This window comes from Corythoichthys intestinalis, chromosome 6 (assembly GCF_030265065.1).
Source record: "Corythoichthys intestinalis isolate RoL2023-P3 chromosome 6, ASM3026506v1, whole genome shotgun sequence".
Classification (NCBI taxonomy): Eukaryota; Metazoa; Chordata; class Actinopteri; order Syngnathiformes; family Syngnathidae; genus Corythoichthys; species Corythoichthys intestinalis.
Genome location: NC_080400.1, coordinates 10,999,401 through 11,020,161, shown reverse-complemented (window position 1 = coordinate 11,020,161; position 20,761 = coordinate 10,999,401). Strand labels below are relative to the sequence as shown.

Here is a 20,761-nt window from a genome sequence, read left to right as displayed (position 1 = left end):
CTTGTATCCGGGATCTTGTTCTTTCGGTCACGGCCTACAACTCATGACCATAGGTGAGGGTAGGAATGTTGATCGACTGGTAAATCGAGAGCTTCGCCTTTTGGCTCGTCTCCTTTTTCACCACAACGGACCGGTACAGAGTCCGTATCACTGCAGAGGCTGCACCGATCCGCCTGTCGATCTCCCACTCCCTCCTACCCTTACTTGTGAACAGGAACCCAAGATACTTGAACTCCACTTGGGGCAGGATCTCGTCCCCGACCTGGAGAGGGCACGCCACCGTTTTCTGATGAAAGACCATGGTCTCGTATTTGGAGGTGCTGATTTTCATCCCGACGGCTTCACATTCAGCTGCGAACCGCTCCAGTTGGAGTTGGAGATCACGACTTGATGAAGCCAACAGCATCACATCATCTGCAAAAAGCATAAAAATATATACTGTATATATAAAATGCCCATTTTATAATTATGTTTAAATCACTTTTAAATATTTTTTTAATCACATATCTTTATTATATGAAGGTCCAGGACAAATTACACATGGCCTACACTTTTTACGCAAATCTATATATTTAAAAAAATATATTTTACTACAATTTAATTTTTTTGTTTCATTTATATACCATATTGGCTCGAATATAAGACAGTGTTTTTTGCAATGAAATAAGACTGAAAAAGTGGGGATCGTCTTATATTCGCGGTCTAGACATTATACCCATTCAAGACGCTAGATGGCGCCAGATATCATTGAAGCGATGTTCTGTCATGAGTCATGACAGATCTCGGCTACTCTCAAGTTTAACCAGTTTGCATTATTTTATTGCAGTGTTTTTCCTTATTCAGATTTGTTTCAAGACAACAGTTACAGTTAAGACTTCACTTTGATGGTTAATGCAGTTATTGCAATTTTGTTGTTTTATCACAATAGATTGTTTTATTTACATTTCAAAAACCAGAAGCCATTCATTTACGAATGTGATTGCACTTTAGTTTACATATTTAAATGTTCAGGTATTAAGATTTGAATGAGGCAAAATAACATGCTTTTTCTCTCAAATATATTGTTATAAGCATCTTTCAGACGTACTGTAATTATTTTCTGTATAAAAATTAATTTGGTGTTCAAAAAGTCTTTTTTCAAACTTGAGTCTTGAAAAAGAGGATGTTATAATCAGGGCCGTCTTATATTCGGGCCAATACGGTATTTTTTTGTTTTCAATTTTGTTTTCATTGCCCATGGCAGGCAACACTAAAACCTCACTTTGATATTACATGGTGGCTTCGGCCTCTATTGCCCCAAGCCGCCAAGTTTTAGGCAAAAATTGTCCAGATCCTCTTTTTTAAGCCACTTAACAGTAAATATCTTGTATTTTCTGTCATCCTCGATGAAAGAAGACCAACTATCCTTGTATTATATCAAAATCAGAGTCTAGTTTTTAGTTCCCATGCACATTTATCGCTAAAATGTTCAGGCCAGAGTAATAGAACAGCAAATGTAATTTATGTAAGAGCCGATTAGTCGACCATCAAAATAATGTGTCGCAGCCCTACACGATATAAAATCCCTATTCAGCGATTAGGGACGACTGAACAAGTGACTGATTCTGAACACAGCCTTTGACTGACCTCTCTGGCTCAGCATTCTGCTTCTCATCCAACCCCCTGTCATTCCTTCTCTCCTTTTTGGCCTCGGAAATGGTAAACTATTTAGCCAGAGAACAGAGAGAGTGATTTCACCCCCTCTGTGGGCGTCCCGGCGTCCGTAATCGTCAACAGCGCCAGTGTCACCTCTCCGGCCCAATTAAGTGACTCGTTGGTGGGTCAGAGCCCCCCAGTGGTCAAGCAGGTAGACGCGCCCGCTACGTTAAGCCCCCATCCACTTGCTACTGCCGCCACAGCCCTTAGACATGATATTCCCTTTTCCCCTTAGCTGCCGTGCTATTTGTAGTCCTTGCTTGAATGTCTATGTATTGTAGCGCGCAACCAGCTAACACGCTTGCAGCTTGTGTGTGTTACTAAAACTGCTTTGCTGTGTGTGAAAGCATGAGCCAACATAGTACCAGTAGTTCATATCGGCAATTAAGAACATTTTTGAGGTAGGGGGGCTTCTGTTATTCAGTTTCTTTTGCTGTCTATCTTCCTTACTGTGTAATAATAAAGAGCTAACCTTTTAAAAAAGCATGAAATGGAAAGTGGTTTAAAATTAAATCTATGACTAACAATTAATCCAATTCAACCAACTCACTTGCTGTCACGAACTAATCAATTAGAACTGGCTATGCTGCATGAAACCAAGGCTATTATCCATCGCGACACTTGAGTCAGATTAGGAAGGAACCCGCAACTGGATTAGTCAAATGGTGATATATCATGATACTTTGTATCCCAAAAGGTTATCGATATGCTCCTGCAAGAATCGAGATATCATTTCAAAAACGTGTCAATGTCTTAAAAAAAAAAAGAAAAAAAGAAAAGAAAAAAAACGAACTAACAAATTGCTACCAAAATCTTCCACCATAATCGTGTCTCAGTTAACTCAAAGGCTGCCTTGACGGTGCTCGACACCCAATCCATTTAGATGGGAACGTTTGTTCATTCAAAACCAGAGCATTCACAGTCATTCTGTCAGATTTTCAGGGCATTTATAGGTCACTTGCTGTTCAATTTAGGGCATTTCCAGGTCATTTCCTGTTGAGTTTGATTCACTGCCTATAGACCCCAATCACCAACGTCACACAGTCACGTGATCGCTGTATTGTGCCGCCATATTGTCCGTCATTGTGTGTTGTATTGTCAATGATCGCAGTTTGTAAAGGTGGATTCACTTGCAAATAATGGAAGCCCCGGTGCTTTCAGACGCTGTAAACTCATTGGATGAGTTGCATAAAAGCGGTTATTTGGAAAAGTTTCGGTCGATCCAGTCACTAGATCCATATTTGATGCCGAAACCGATGTTTCCTCCCGTCCGGTCCCGTCCTGTGCGTCAGAACTCGTCCTGAGACCACAAAATTTCCAATCATACTCCAGTTTATGTCATGATGAGGAGTCGGGTACCCAAGATCGGCACCTGCCTGAATATAAACCAACATTTGGTCAGCTGAGCTTCACCGTTGTCACGATTGTAAAATGAAACTTGATCGACAACGGGCCGGTGTGTGCCGAAAAATAGCTGCCACGCGTGAAATGTCCCAACTGACGGGAGTGCTTATTTATAACGCTTTATTGACGTGAAAACATCAAATGTTTTCATGGGCGCATTACAGTAATGGATTTACGACTGTAAGATCAGTTTTAAATTATTAAATTACACAAAATATTAGTACTGTATTTTAGTAACAAATCGTGGACTGGGCCACATAACCATCTTTGAACAGAAATGTATTAGTCTACAGGTTTTCACGACCATATCCCAATGACAATCACACAGGTATGACATTTATTAGTTCAAGCAAAGTAAAATAATACATATTCACGGTACAAGAAAGTTGTTTCCGTGTGGGCGCTCCGGTCAGGGGAGACATTTCACGCAGGGCGGCTATTTTTCGGCACAACACCTGTTGTTGCGCTCACCTTCTTGTTGCGCGACCGTGGCGACGAGCTTCGTAGTCTCAGTCTGATGATGTCTGCGATCGTGTCGGCATCATATTGATGTTTTCGCCGCTGTCTGACAGCTGTCAACATAAACGCATCATAGACCGAGATAAACAAACCGTGCTGCTTTAGAGATTTGCCCTTTTAACAATGGGCACACAGCAACTATTAAAATGACCGTTTATCTTCTGTTACTGCAACCAACCGCCACACATGCCTTCACCATTTTGATTAATCAATGTTAACGATTCTCAGGAAGGTTTTTGGGTTCGTTTACTAGGCGGTGATTCCTTAGACAAGCAGAAAAACACGCAGTTCACTAGTTCACACTAGTTCCAAAATTGTTCAAAAATCCTCTCGGGCTAAACAAACTACTATTTCAGTATCAAGTTGACTGTTAAAAACAATAAATAAAATACTGAAGTCCTCATTCTGTATCGGCAGCTTTAAACTACATTCAATTAATTTAATGTTGTGAATCAGCCGTTAAAGTTGTTAAAATTGCTCCCGTTATTCCAAAATTTTCCTTCTGTCTACTTTCGATGTGAAAGTCTTAAAACTTTCATCATTTAAAGATAGACTGAAGTCAAGATTTCGACGATCTGTTTTTTTTATTTTTATTTATTTATTTTTTTTAGATAAAAAGTAATAAGGTTCGCTACAACAGAGCCTTCTAGAGAAGTGTACTGCTTTAAGATGGCGCCTGTTTACTAGCGCGGGAAAGTCATTTCGCATCTAGTTCTTGGTATATGATCTAACACTGCCGTCGTCTGTCATTTCACATCTAGTTCTAGATATATGTGATATCTACCATAGCCGTATGTTGCCGTATGTTTGTAGCAACTAGCAACTGGGCGCTGTTTGTAGCGGCTGACAGCCGCAGTCAGGTATTGTTTTTTTTGTTTTGTTTTTTGTAATCTAGCGGCATGAGTTGCACATGATATTTACTCTCAGTTTGTTCCTCATTGCGTCCTGAAGACTGCGCTGACTGTTTTATTTCAGCTTAACCTGGTATAATTCAATAATAGGAATTTGGATGTTTGTGAATCGTTATCTATTCTTCCACGGCCGAATCGCGAATAATCTAAGAACCGGAAATTTCGCTCGCCTCTAGAAGTGACCCATAAAATACCCTAAAATCAACAAGAAGTAACTGGAAAATCAACAGGTAAATGACCTTAAATGGCCCAAAATCACCACATTGCCTGGCATTGGCTGCTACTGACGGTCATAGACGTTCAATCCTGGGAGGGTGGCAGCGAATGAACGAATGTTCATTCTCTGCCACCCCTCCCACTTCAAACGGATTGGACGTCTGCTAGTGATAAAGTCATCAGTTCACAGCAGAAGCTTGTTTTTCTGTTTATTAGTTGTTTTTAGAATATCCTAGAATGATTTCCTGACCAATGTTTCGATAATTGTTGTATCGCGGTATCATCGTTATCGTGAGCTTTGTATCGCAAACCGTATCGTATTGTGACATACACTCCTAATTAAAATAATATCATCATGACTCTTTTCTTAATTTTAAGGAAAATACGTACAATCATTGGGCTTTCAGGCTTTTACATTTGTGCTGTTTGTTTTTCCACTCAATTGTGTACAGTACTTTCTGGACTATAAGTCGCACTTTTTTCAGTTTGGCTCTCCCTGCGATTTATACTCAGGCGCAATTTTATATGTATTTTTCTTCACTCTGACAGCCTGTTGTTTGGCGACATAGTCATCTGAAAAACTATTAATATTACTATTTTGCCTGTTGTTCTCCATTTTACTATTGTTACTTTAATATAACATATTTAATAGATTCCATCATATTTTGACGGGGCGCGGGGCTGATTCATTGGTGGCCTATCCCCGTCAAAGATGACGGAGTGGAAACAGAGCTTTTTACGTTGAAAATTGAAAATTCTTAAAGACATTTTGGATTCTATAGATTTGAATTTGAATGTTTTGGGTTAAATCTACATTTTTAAACATGATGATATTAATAATACACGCATTTAAATGTACCATTTTATGGTAAATTAATGCGACACATTTACAAGATGATAAACTGTGTAAAATCATGTTGGGCCTGATTAAAATGCCTGAATCATAGGCTTTATAATGTATTGACGGGGCGCGGGGCCAATTCATAGGGGGCCTATCTCCGTCAGAGCTGACCGTGTGGAAACACAAAGAGCTTTTTCTGTTGAAAATTCTTGTGAAGAAATGCTTCAATCCCTGAATTGTTTATAGATCTGACTGTAAAACAGTCTCGATTCTTGGTTGAAAGCAAAAAAAAAAACAGGCAGTTATTGTTTATTTTACGTACGTTGAATGTGATGCTAGCCTTTAAGCCACTGTGGCGCTGCCTTATCACAACAAAGAGCTTTTTACAATGAAAATTCTTGTGAATAAATGCTTAAATCCCTGAATTTTTTATAGATATGAACACAAAGCTTTCTAGATTCTTGGTTGAAAGCAAAAAAAAAAACGGGCAGTTAATATTTATTTTTATGTAAATATGTCGAATGTGATACACGAAAAACTTTTTACGATGAAAATTCTTGGGAATAAATGCTTAAATCCCCGAATTCTGTTTAGATATGGACGTAAAACAGTCTCGATTCTTGGTTAAAAGCAAAAACCGGGCAGTTGACATTTATTTTTATGTAAATATGTCGAATGTGATGCTAGTCTTTTAGCCAATGTGGTGCCGCCTTAGCTCCTTAAAGAACTTTTTACGATGAAAATTCTTGTGAATAAATGCTTAAATCCCTGAATTCTTTATAGATATGGACGTAAAACAGTCTTGATTCTTGGTTAAAAGCAAAAAAACGGGCAGTTAGCATTTATTTTATGTAAATCTGTAGAATGTGATGCTAGCCTTTAGGCCAATGGGGCAGCAGTGATATGGTGTTATGGTTATGGTGTTATACTTAGCTCGAGTTATCCTGGGACCAAAGGGTCTGCGGTTCGATTCCAGGTTAGGACTGCTCACTGTCGAAGTGCCCTTGGACAAGGCACAGAACACTTATTTGCCCCCAATGGGTTGGCAGCACCTTGCATGGCAGCAGCACCATTGGTGTATGAACTACGGCTGTCAAACGATTACAATTTTTAATCAAGTTAATTACAGCTTAAAAATTAATTAACCGTAATTAATCGCAATTCAAACCATCTCTAAAATATGCCATATTTTTCTGTAAATTATTGTTGGAATGAAAAGATAAGACACAAGACAGATATATACATTCAACATACGGTACATAAGTACTGTATTTGTTTATTATAGCAATAAATCAACAAGATGGCATTAACATTATTAACATTCTCTTAAAGCGATCCATGGATAGAAAAACTTGTAGTTCTTAAAAGATAAATGTTAGTACAAGTTATAGAAATTTTATATTATAACTAGGGCTGTCAAACGATTAAAATTTTCAATCCAGTTAATTACAGCTTAAAAATTAATTAATCGTAATTAATCGCAATTAATCGCATTTCAAATCATTTATGAAATATGCCATATTTTTCTGTAAATTATATATATATACTGTAAAATAAATTGTTGGAATGGAAAGATAAAACACAAGATGGATATATACATTCAACATACGGTATATACGGACTGTAGTGGGCATTTCACTCTACTGTCATTTAAATCTGTCTATGCTGTCCTCACTCCGAAGCGTCTACTTTTTCCAAAGCTAGACAGCTAGTGAACAACGCCATAATAATCAGACTTCTTTTCATCAGACTTTTTCATCTGATTTATTAATAAAATGGCCTCAAACCATTGTCCTCTTTAGACCGTCGTAAAACTACAAAAAAAAAAAGTACACAAGCATTGCATTAGCAACAACGTTAGCTTAGCACGCTATACAGGTTCACAAAACATAAACAAAAAGCGTCTCATACAAAAAATATAACATTTCGCTTACTAACATAATATGTACATTATTTACAACAACCATACTTACGGACAAATCTTGTCCAAGGATCACATAAGCACAACATTACAACGTAGGCGTCAGCCCGAGACGTCCTGCAGCCATAACTGGCAAGACAACAATAAACCATGTCGCAAAGCGACCACAAGAGTTCACTGTTAGACAGCATAAAAAGCCTTGCTGTAAAATTTACCAAAAGGCAGAATGCTGTCTGAGCGGGACATGTGTGTTAATTACGTCAAATATTTTAACGTGATTAATTTAAAAAATTAATTACCGCGCGTTAACGCGATAATTTTGACAGCCCTAATTATAACCCCTCTTAATGTTTTCGTTTTATTAAAATTTGTAAAATTTTCAATCAAAAAATAAACTAGGAGCCCGCCATTGTTGATGTCATTCCACCATGCTCACTCCCCCAAACCTATAAAGTCATTAGGACCCAAGCGCCAAACAACAAAAAACAAGTAACAAGCGGACATTACACTGCTGTCATCTTAATCTGAGCGGGGCATGTGCATTAATTACGTCAAATATTTTAACGTAATTAATTGAAAAAATTAATTACGGCCCGTTAACGCGATAATTTTGACAGCTCTAGTATGAACGTGTGCGTGATTGGGTAAATGTGTGTTAATGTAAAGTGCTTTGGGCATAGTAACCATGTAGATAAATACGCTATATAATTACTCTCCATATACCAATGTGACAGCCGCCTTAGCACCACAAAGAACTTTTTACAATGAAAATTCTTGTGAATAAATGCTTAAATCCATCAATTCTTTTTAGATATGGACGTAAAACAGTCTTGATTCTTGTCTAAAAGCAAAAAACTGGACAGATAGCATTTATTTTACGTAAATTTTGCGAAGTAGGATGCCAATGCTGTAGCGGCTAATTTCTCCCATTGATTTTTTTCACGTTTCAAAACGCACGCATGGTACGAAAAATATAATAATTACCTTGAATCCTCGAATAAATCACTCCAGAGACAATCCTTTCTGTTTGCATGCGGTACAGCTTTCGTACTTTTTCCAACCTTAAATCCGGCGTTAGATCGCTGCGTGCGTGTCCCGTCAATATATTATGAAGTCTATTCATATTTGTTATGTTATACATTTTTTTTTTTTTTAATTAGGAACCGCCGACATAGACTTGTCGTTCTAAAAGAAAGCTAAATCTCAGTATGAGTTATAATAGTTTGATATTCAAACCCCTCTTAATGTTTCATTTTTATAAAATTTGAAGAATTGGTTAAAGTAGTAGGTCGCCATTGTTGTTGACGACGCAATGCACTCTGGGTGGTGACGTCACTGGGTAGCGCTGCCGTACTTCCACAGTGTCACTCGTTAAATACATAAACATGTCGGTTCTGCCCTTTGAATTTGAACCCCGAGCGGCAAAGTGATGAACAAGATGGCACTGTCGATATTTCACAAAACGAGCAGCAAAAGCAATTAAATGACTGTCTCCATTAGGATTCCAACCCGCATTTCCCGTGCAAAAGACGAGCATGTAGACCACAGGACATTGCGTGACGTCAGTCATGATTTTCCTCATAAAGCAATCGCGACCCACATGCGTTGTCTGTCTGTGCGGTTAAACCTAAAAGGGAAACACAACTGAAAAGAAAGTGCGGCTCGCTTGACCACGGAATTAGAAAATGCGGCTCACGTCTGACGGCAAGCAGACAAGAATAACATAGGAATTGCGTAACCGCGGTGAGAGGTAGACCAAAAAAAAAAACGACGTTAGGAACTCATCTCTGTAACAAAATAATCTTACTAGCAGCAGAATGTGACAAAATCATGCCATTCGTCATACTAGCTTCGCTTGCTAGCACAGCTATTCTCCCAGTCCAGTCCAAGCGCATCATCGACCCCAGCAGGCATAAAACATGGCGGCCTCCATAGCACAAAACATGTACTAAATCAATGGCAATAATAACATGTTTTGGTAAACAAGAACAATTGTTGCTTTTAAGAGCTTACAAGTCTTTAGGTCTGAGGTTCCCTTTAAGGATAAAAAACAGTAACTGTTGTGATTTTTCTAGTCCTTGGTATTTCATTGAAGACTCCAAAAATTTGATTTAAATTTTATTCATATTAATACAATTTATTTTAGAATAAAAGTGGTATTCGTCATTTTAAAAACGCATAAATTTGACATCTATCGCTGTCAATGGCAGTGTATGAGTTAGTGGAATATGCTGGATTATTTCTAAAATTCCAAAAACTCCCACATTTTCCAAATGGCCAGATGAATTGAAATTTCACATTTACTCGACCTTCAAGTTTTATGTTGTAAATGTCAACTCTTAAGTAATTGCTCTGCATTTTAGTTCGCTATCAGCTCTTCAGCTTTCTACAGAAATTGGATTTTGTAGTTTTTTTGTAATCCAAAAGTGTTGAATTGACATTTTCCACCTCCACAGGTACCCTCCAGTGGGCACCAGCAGCCGTTGAAAATTCAAGGCATGTCCCCCTCGCCAGCCCTGACCAGTCACGCCACGGCGCCCCCTGTGTCCGACAGCCCCAAGCCCTCGCAGTCGCCGCTGACTCTGAGCCAGCAAATCCAGTCTCCACACCAACAGCAGTCACGTCCTCCCTCGCAGCCCCAGCCGCCATCGCAAACTCCTTCCCGCTCTTGCACGCCGTCATCCCACCCGCCGCCTCTCTTTATCGTCCACAACCAAGTCACCGAGTCCCCCTCACAGCCCCAAGTGGCGCAACCGCAGTCAACTCCAATCCAAGTACAACTCCTGTCCCAACCGCGGCCCTCCTCTCAACCGGCACCCTACCAACAGCAGGATCAGCCCCCCGTGTCCCGGTCGCCCAAGCCCTCGCTCACGCACTCGTTCGCCGCCGCCACGCCGGTTCCCGCTGTGTTAAAAGCACAGGGGCCCATCCACAGCCTGACTGCGGATCAGCAGCAGCACTTGGCGCTGTTGGGTTCGCAAATCCAGACGCTGTCGGCCATCAGTCAGCCCTCGTTGCAGCAGAAGCAGCTGCTGGAAAAGCTCCACCAGGTTTGTACTCACATAGTTACCGAATTAAGATTTGTTAACAATGAAAAAATTAAAAGTGTTCGTTGGCTGTCACTGAGTAGCATTTGCGATCGCTTCACTAAGCTAACTAAAGTACCCCCAAGAATGGTAAGAGACTTAGGACAACCAGAGGATATATAAGAAAGACAGGGCTGATGGTAAAGGATAGCTTGTTAAAACAGGAGAATGTCATTGTCAGTCGCGTCGATTAAAAAGCTAAAGCTATGCTTAGGTCGGCTCGTTTTTTTTTGTCTTTTTCAGCCTTCGACACTAAAGCCATCTCTTTAACTGAACATTTTTATGGTCTTCCACATCTTTTCTAGTCAATTTGGCACCAGGCCAGAGGTTGCGCTTGACTTTTTCGTTGTCTGTCATTTTGACTGACAGGGTCATAAAAATCCGGCCATAATCTATTTTTACCCGTCACTTAAATTTTTAAAATGATAATAATGACATATTCAATAGCAGTGTTGGTCAAAAGCGGTGCGTTACTTACTCAACTCTGAATACATTGAAGAAACTACCAGCCATGTTGTGTCTACTCTCTGCTCTGTTGATTTGTCATCCAAGACTCGGTGTGCTTTCAGGTTTGAGAATAGCGCATGTACTTCTGACTCCAAGCTGTTTGTCCCTGCTCATTCAATTAGGCTACGTTCATACTACAGGTCTTAATGCACAAATCCGATTTTTTTGGTCATATCCGTTTTTTTGGCATGCCCGTTCAGACTGCTTTTGTCCATTGAGACCATTCAAGTACTACGCATGCGCTCTGATTCGCAGTCCGACACGCGCCGGTGCGCAGAAGCATCAAAACAAATGACAAGTCATCCGTCATTCCAGGGATATCATATTTTGCTTTTCAAAAGGAGGAGACAAATAACAGACATAAATAATCCCTGTTTAGACTTATATTCACTGTTTATATGGATCGATAGCATGCACGCACTGTCCGTGCATGTCACACACACATACGGGCAGTTTTCCCCGACTCTCCAAGACGGGCTGCAGCCAGACCCCTCTCCCGACTCTCGGCCGTGTAGGAAATGTTGAAATATAGCTCACATAGATCAGAGAGAAAACCGATCATTCTCATGCTTATCCTCAACCCATTTTTAGTTTTTTATGACTGTTGTCAAGCCCGGCCCTTCCCGTGTTCACTGCAAGCTAGGCGCTAATAACGCACAGCTGAAATCGGATTTGGGACACTGGACGGTACAGACCGCCGCGACAGTCTGGAAAAATGTGGCCCAGATTGGATTTGAACCACAAACAAAAATGACCCAGATCGGATTTGAAATGGTCCACTTCTATGCGACTTGTCCCGTTCAGACCGTCAAGTTAATGCCTGACTCGAGTCGGAAAAGCACGAAAAAATTGGATTCGTGCATTAAGACCTGTAGAATGAACGTAGCCTTAGACAATGCTCTCCAAAGCTTCCTAACGTTTCCGTGTTTGCTACACCTGAATGCTAGTTTGGACATTTTTCCGGGTAAGGCCAATGACGTCATGCATCAAGAGAGACAATAGCTGATTAATATGCTCACTCGCCATCCTGTGGTCTGGGGTGTGAATTGCAACCTGTCAAAATGACGGATGGACTTCATTTTTTTCCGTCACCGTTTTAAAAAACCGGTCAACGACGGAAAATATTCGGTTAACGCGACCCCTGCACAAGGCACATCATTTTCGGAGAGAATTGGTAGGTTTAGCTCTGTAAACATCTCCTTCGTACACAATTTCCATTCATTTCCTATGAGGGACAAACGGTGGCTTGTCCCTACTTAGTAACAGTAGCTAATGTCATGAATATTAATGAGCGGAAGTGACGTGTTGCTTGCGGTACGCCATTAGGCCTGTCGCGCTAACAAATTTTAGTGGGCGATAAATTAGCTCATAAATTATTGTGATATGTGATATTATTGTGCCCCCCGCCCCCATTTTTTTTTTCAAGCCTATTTACAATAACACAGTGAGAATACAATACATATTAATAGATCAAGTACACCCATTTAAATGCAATAAATGTTTACACTTAAAAACAAAAGTACTTTTTATGAAACTACAACTAAAAATAATAGACCATGCCTCCTTTAGGTGGAGCGGCTGTGGCGCAGTCGGTAGCTCAAGTTGTCCTGGGACCGGCGGGTCAGTGGTTCGATGCCCAGCCCAGCACACTGTCGAAGGGCCCTTGGGCAGGGCACTGCAGCCTAATTTGCCCCCTATGGGTTGGCAGTGTGAATGTGTGCTAATGTAGAGCGCCTTGGGCATTGTAACAATGTAGATAAATCCGCTATTTAAATACTGTCCATTTGCCATTTAAGTAAAAGACAATAATATTATTACCGCACAGAAACACCCCAAAAATAAAATGTCTTTTTTTTTTTTTTTTTTTTTTTTAAATAAAAATAAAATTGCACTTCAGTAACTTAAGCGTTTTGGCACAGAGGTATAAAGTTGTACTAACACAAACAAATGCACTTCAACAGAGAAAAATAGTTATTAAGTAGCAGTAACAAACATTTGGCTTCAATAAGTAACCCATAATAGAGGTGCGCAAAATTTCCGATTCTTAGATTATTCGCGATTCGGCCGTGGAAGATTCGAGAACGATTCACAAACATCCAAATTCCGATTATTGAAATATGCCAAGTAAAGCGGAAGTACAACACACTCAGCGCGCCGGGCGGTCTTCGGGACGGAACGGAGCGAGAATAGCTAAACATCATGCTTCCCATTACCCGGCCCCACAGGTAATGCCAATGCTCAACTCACGGCTCTAGCTCAACTCATGCAACGAGATAAAAAAACACAACAACATACCTGACTACTGCCGAAAAGCTGCTACAAAGTACATCCATATAATATTACGGTGGATATCATTTATATAGGACTAGATGCAATATAGATTTGGTAGTGTTAGCGCCGCGCGGTCTTCGGGGCGCAACGAGGAAGAACGCAGCGAGAGTAGCTAAACATCATGCTTCTCATTGCCCCTCGGGTAATGCCAATGCTCAACTCATGGCTCTAGCTCAACTCATGCCACGAGATAAAAAAACACAACAACATACCTGACTGCTGCCGAAAAGCTGCTACAAAGTTATAAACGGCCGCCATCTTAAAGCAGTGCACTTCCCTGCAAGGCTGTTGTAGCGAACCTTCCAAACAAACCTAATTAACTTTTTATCTAAAATACTCCTAAATCTGTAAAATATTGACTTAAATCTATCTTTAAAATAGTTTTAAAACTTTCACATGTCGAAAGTAGACAAAAGGGAAATTATGGAATAACGGGAGCAATTTTAACAACTTTAACAGTTGATTCACAACATTAAATTAATTGAATGTAGTTTAAAGCTGCTGTTAGAGAATGGGGACTGGAGTTTATTTTCTGTTATTTTTGTATATTTGTTTACTGCTATATATTAACTTGATACTGAAATAGTAGTTTGGTTTAGCCTGAGAGGATTTTTGAACAATTTTGGAACTAATGTACAAAACATTTAATTTAAAAAAAAAAAAAAAAAAAAAAAAAAACAGAAAGGGGGGGGTGCATCAATAATCGTTTTATAATCGAATCGGAGCCTCTGAATCGTAATCGTAATCAAATCGTTAGGTGCCCAAAGATTCCAGCTCTAACCAATAAGTAACAAACATCATTAAATAGTCATTTTTAGCGGTCTCGTTTGTATTTGTCACATCAAGCAGACACCTCTGTAATTGTCGAATGACGTGTCAAGGAAGGCACCGCTTGTTGCGATGTTTTCTTACCAAGCAGTGAAAACTAAGGAGGGTGATAGTGTTTCAAATGAGCATGTAGATTTGTTGTGTTGGGCCTCTTTGTTGAAAAAACCTCCAAAGGGATTTTGCAGACTGGTTCATCCTTTTTGGTTGCCTCGCCATTTTCATTTGGTTTAAAATCAAAATATTCCCACACCAGGGCCGTGGTGTTTGGCTTGGGAATCAGGATTTTCCATCGATTTTTGTCTTCCTTACTCTGCTGTGAGTTGCTGTGCGCCAACAGTGCACTCGGCCCCGCCTCTCTCCATTGAATGATGGTCACTCAAACTCAAATGTATAAACGAACATACCCAGAAGTCAATAAAACAGAGTGAGTCCTCGTCACAGCATATTGTGTAGTTGGTAACAAGGAAGCCGAATTTTAACAGCACGTCTGCCGTAAAAGCATGTGAGGCTATAAATCGCAGCGGGAAAATTACTGCCTTCATTTTTATTTACTGTGCGATAAACGGAATTATCTATCACGACAGGCTTACCTCCAATATGATTTTGCATTTATACATAATAAAAGGTTAGTAAACACAGTTATGAACGTTTTCCACCAGCTGTGAGAGTTAACTCCAGCGTGTTTAGTGTGTCTAGCGGTGGTAAATCGTGGTGGTTTTTTTTTTTTTTTTTTTTTTGTCCCCTCTCTCGCAACTGTCTGTTGAGAAAGTGTGTGTATAATGTAAACATGATACGAGTCACACACGTGCCTTATATGGAAAATAATTCAAGTATTTTTGTTCTGTTTGTAATAATGTTGAGCTGTGGCTGTGTGTTTAGGCTCACCTACAGGACTACATTTATTTTATTTAGAATATTTGTTATTTATTTATATATTTTTCATTTATTTTAATTTAACACTATACATAAGTTCCAATTTACTAATATGCTTTGGAAAAATAAAAATCCTGTTCAATAGAAAAAAAGTTTTTTTTTTAACCCAAATATATAAAACCGACCCATTTTAGAGCTGTAATTGCAATACCGTGAAACCGTGATATTTTGGCTTAAGGTTATCATGCCGTCAGAATCTCATACTGGCACCAGCCCAATAGTATTCATCCTGACGTTCTTAAACCTTAATAACTTATTCATTTAACTCATTGATTGGCATTCAGGGTTTCACACAGTGCTTTATAAGCCTGGTGGGTGGCCAATACCCACCCCACGCCAGGCCCCCATCAAAGAAACGAAATCGCTGGCATGGGAATACTTGGGCTAGAGAAAAGTTACAGGCGGCCGCGGCTTAGAGGAGGAGGGCCAACACACATGTGAAACATGTTTGCGAAGCGTAGCTGCCGAGGCACATGCCTAGTCTCCGGGTTATGACGTATCCAACTTTATGACACCGGAGTTTTGGTTGTTCTTTGTTGTTTTTCGATTCTAAACCTACCTAAGAGCATTCGCAAACGCTTACACAGTGGTACCTCAACATACGATCGCTTTAACATGCGATCTTTTCGACATCCGACATAAAATTTGACTCGCCATTTGTTTCTACATCCGACAACATGCTCGAAATAGACGACATGACAGCAACGCAGACGGACACACGGCAAATTTTCTTGTGAGAGAAGTCAACACAGGTTTCGAAAAGCTTGGTACAGTTGGTCAAACAAGGAATAAGGTGACACCACTGAAATGACGATGCAAATTATAGACAAATATGGGCTGCGCATCCATGAACTGGCTCAACAATACATCTCCACGGTCCTCCTCCGACCACCGTTCGCCAGTCTTTATAAGTTAAGATGACAATTATTATTGTGGTAACATCATCAAATAAATCGCCAGCTTCGTCAGTTTTTTATCATTTATCTTAGAACTTATCCAACACAAAACGCCTCCTGGCCGCCAAAGTTGACGGTGTTCTCAAGAAAACATTGAAAGCTAAAGTAAACTCTCAGCCGCCACGTTAGCCACGCGGTGCGTTCAGGTATAGGAAAAAAACATCCGCCGCATTAGAACCAGATTCGTTACACTATTACAGGAATTAGTATGATATTATCACCGTATTGGCCCGAATATAAGACGGTGTTTTTTTTGCATTGAAATAAGACTGAAAAAGTGAGGGTTGTCTTAGATTCGCGGTGTAGACATTATACCCATTCACGAGCTAGATGGTAGAGCTGGGAATCTTTGGGCACCTAACGATTCGATTACGATTACGATTCAGAGGCTCCGATTCAATTATAAAACGATTATTGATGCACCCCCCTCCTTTTTTTTTTTTTTAATTTTTTTATTTTTTATTTAAATGTTTTGTACATTAGTTCCAAAATTGTTCAAAAATACTCTCAGGCTAAACCACACTACTATTTCAGTATCAAGTTGACATATAGCAGTAAACAAATATCCAAACATAACATTAAATAAAAAAACTCTAGTCCCCATTCTGTATCAGCAGCTTTAAACTACTGGACTGTCTCAGAAAATTAGAATACACAATATTCTAATTTTCTGAGACAGTCCTGTATATTGTTCTATGTAAAGGACGTCAGCCAAGGTCGGCCCCCCACATTTTTACTACGCCAAATCCGGTCCCCTTTGCAAAAAGTTTGGACACCCCTGCTTTAAATGGTGGATTAATGTACAGGACTGTCTCAGAAAATTAGAATATTGTGTATTCTAATTTTCTGAGACAGTCCAGTACATTCAATTAATTTAATGTTGTGAATCAACCGTTAAATTTGTTAAAATTGCTCCCGTTATTCCATAATTTCCCTTTTGTCTTCTTTCGACATGTGAAAGTTTAAAAACTATTTTAAAGATAGATTCAAGTCAACATTTTACCGATTTAGGAGTATTTTAGATAAAAAGTTAATTAGGTTTGCTTGGAAGGTTCGCTACAACAGCCTTGCAGGGAAGTGTACTGCTTTAAGATGGCGGCCGTGCTGCTAACACTACCAAATCTATATTGCATCTAGTCCTATATAAATGATATCCACCGTAATATTATATGGATGTACTTTGTAGCAGCTTTTCGGCAGTAGTCAGGTATGTTGTTGTGTTTTTTTATCTCGTTGCATGAGTTGAGCTAGAGCCGTGAGTTGAGCATTGGCATTACCTGTGGGGCCGGGTAATGGGAAGCATGATGTTTAGCTATTCTCGCTCCGTTCCGTCCCGAAGACCGCCCGGCGCGCTGAGTGTTGTGTACTTCCGCTTTACTTCGCATATTTCAATAATCTGAATTTGGATGTTTGTGAATCGTTCTCGAATCTTCCACGGCCGGATCGCGAATAATCTAAGAATCGGAAATTTTGCACACCTCTACTAGATGGCGCCAGATATCATTGAAGCGATGTTCTGTCACGACAGATCTCAGCTACTCTCAAGTTTGCATTATTTTATTGCAATGTTTTTCTTTATTCAGATTTATTTCAAGACTACAGTTATAGTTAGACCTCACTTTGATGGTTAATGCAGTTATTGCAATTTTGTTGTTTTATCACAATAGATTGGTTTATTTACATTTCAAAAACCAGAAGCCATTCATTTACAAATGTGATTGCACTTTAGTTTACATATTTAAATGTTCAGATATTAAGATTTGAATGAGGCAAAATAACATGCTTTTTCTCTCAAATATATTGTTATAATCATTTGTTTCAGATGTACTGTAATTATTTTCTGTATAAAAATTAATTTGGTGTTCAAAAAGTCTTTTTTTCAAACTTGAGTCTTGAATAAGAGGGGGTCGTCTTATAATCAGGGTCGTCTTATATTCGGGCCAATACGGTATTCCGATTTTTATTTATAATTTATTTGTTTTGCTATAGGTAATTGCCATTTGTAATAGTACCAGCAGAATTCATTAAGGATTTCGTGTAGGTTTTTGGGCTGTGGAACGAATTAATGTGATTATATTGTATTCTTATGGGAAAATCCTGCTCGACATACGACCATTTTGACTTACAAACAAGGTCCTGGAACGAATTAACTTCGTATGTAGAGGTACCACTTTAGTACAAATATGTAAATTTTCAAGAAAATCAGTTGAGCCGTTTCGGAGTCCATACAGAACGAACACACACAAAGTTCCACTTACGTATGTTTAGATTTTGTGCTGTAGTTGGGAAGTTGGAGGGTGTGGTTATGTGCTTTTGATTTAGATCCCATTTTGTTGTGCTTATGTGCTTCTAGATCCAGCAAAGCATCCTGCTGCAGGTCAAGCAGCCCACTCAAGCTCAGGCTCAAGTGCAGGCGCAAGCTCAGGCACAAGCTCAAGCTCTGCCTCCCTCAAACAACCAGTTTAGCGTGCAGCAAGACGTGCCTGTCGACAAAGTGGCAATCACCTCATCGGTCAGCGCCACGACACCCGCTCAGCTGACCTCCGCGCTGCAGCCCACCCCCATGCTCATTACAAGTACCGCTACAGGTACGCACGCGGCCATCATTACCTTGTGATAAGAGAGCAGCGCTCTGCCCTTTATAATCATTCTACCCGTTGTTTGCAGCCTCAAGTGACTTACAGGTCGTCTCAGGAGTCCAGGGACCAGCTGGAGCCACGGTGAATAAGACCATCGCTCCTGTGAGCCTTACACAGCCTGCACAGGTGAGCAATTATTTTTACACCAACATCAAGACTGTGTTTTATATTTATAGTGCTCCTGCACTAACTCTTGTTATATTTTTTAATGGAACTAGGACGGCCACGATTAATTTTCTAATTGAGAACCAAATTGTCTAAACATATTTTCATTGTCGAATATTCTTGTCTGATAATGCTATATTCCTGATCGGGTCCGATGACGTCATTTTCAAAGTATTGGAATCGGCAAAAAAATATCGGACATGCCTTTTTTAAATATACTGGACTGTCTCAGGAAATTAGAATACACAATATTCTAATTTTTTGAGACAGTCCTGTGTATATATACAGGACTGTCTCAGGAGATTAGAATACACAGTATTCTAATTTCCTGAGACAGTCAGGAAATTAGAATACTGTGTATTCTAATTTCCTGAGACAGTCCTGTATATATACACAGGACTGTCTCAAAAAATTAGAATATTGTGTATTCTAATTTTCTGAGACAGTCCAGTATATACTGTATATTTTTTAATTAAATCATTTTCTAATTGTATTTAACTTTACAGACATGATATGTTACACTCATCCAGAGTCTTTAGTTTAGGCTTAAGGTAGGGTTATCAAAGTTATCCTGATAACGGCAGTAATTAATTTTTTAAAAAATGTATCACGTTAAAATATTTAATGCATGCACTGCACGACCCACTCACGCATTGTTGCGCTCAATCTGTAATGGCGCCGTTTTACCTATATAGAGAGCTAAAAGGCAGCATAAAATGAGTAGAGTGAATTTTGGCAGCCTTTGGAGCCTTTTTTAATTGGCTAAACCCTTACAATCCTTCTCCCTACTATTAGAAATATCTTGGGAAGTAATGTAGAGAAGCAAGGTAGCAATTGACCTTTTTCTCAACACCGTATGTTATTTCCCAACGCATAGAAGATATATCAATTGGTAGCACGACACACAGTCATGGTTGCTAAAGGCGTGTTACATCCACCCATCATGCATTTGGGCATGGCTACAGTATCATTTACAGAAAGCTCAACAAATACACTAGATGGCAATATTTAGTCACAATATACAAAGTCACAAGTCTTTCTATCCGTGGATCCCTCTCACAGAAAGAATGTTAATAATGTAAATGCCATCTTGAGGATTTATTGTCATAATAAACAAATACAGTACTTATGTATTGCATGTTGAATGTATATATTCGTCTGAGTTTTATTCATTTTTTTCTTAATGCATTGCCAAAATGTATATGATCGGGAATGATTGGAATTGAATCGGGAGCCAAAAAAAGCTAGTTACTGTTACATTTTGTATTGATTGTTTTGTTATTATTTTAAATATTTGTAACAATTTTAAAAAATGAAGTCGCTTATTTATTGTAAATGTTTTAAATACACAAAAAACGGTGAAAATCCCCCTTTTTTTTATGAAAAAAAAAAAAAATTTAACTACAGGTACTCCCCAAGTTACGAACAAGTTCTGTTCCTACGCTGGCGATGAAACCCGAATTTCCGCGTAAGTCGGAATTAATCCTTTAAATACCCCAATGTACTGTAACCCCAAATCTCAAAAATAACTATCCAAAACCATGTATTTTACATCATTGTACGGTCCTTGCCAAGACGTTGGAGCTAAGTCCGAGCTAGTCAGCGAGCTAAACTGACTGCTCATGACATCAAAACTTGCAGAATGAAACTAAAATAAAATTAAGGCAGTCTAATCTTTAATAACAGCAATTCCAAATTTGAGTTTATAACTAGCTGCTGATACAGCAAAAAACAATCCACACAAACGATTAGCAACTTCCAGTTAGCGTCCGCACATCATCAAAAACAATGGCGTACCGCAAGCAATAC

The 20,761-nt window shown here is 39.3% G+C and overlaps 1 protein-coding gene across 2 annotated transcripts in view; it reads left to right on the top strand.

Moving 5' to 3' along the window:
- LOC130917415 (BRD4-interacting chromatin-remodeling complex-associated protein-like) overlaps nt 1-20,761 on the top strand; it is a 59,492-nt gene that overhangs the window by 20,605 nt on the left and 18,126 nt on the right. Inside the window, exons 6-9 of one of the 2 annotated variants that reach the window (XM_057838798.1) lie at nt 1,712-1,846; nt 9,964-10,557; nt 18,502-18,736; nt 18,816-18,913. In XM_057838798.1, coding sequence (XP_057694781.1) covers nt 1,712-1,846; nt 9,964-10,557; nt 18,502-18,736; nt 18,816-18,913 — 1,062 coding nt within the window. The remainder of the gene's footprint in view (nt 1-1,711; nt 1,847-9,963; nt 10,558-18,501; nt 18,737-18,815; nt 18,914-20,761) is intronic. The other variant, XM_057838799.1, reaches the window with a different exon arrangement.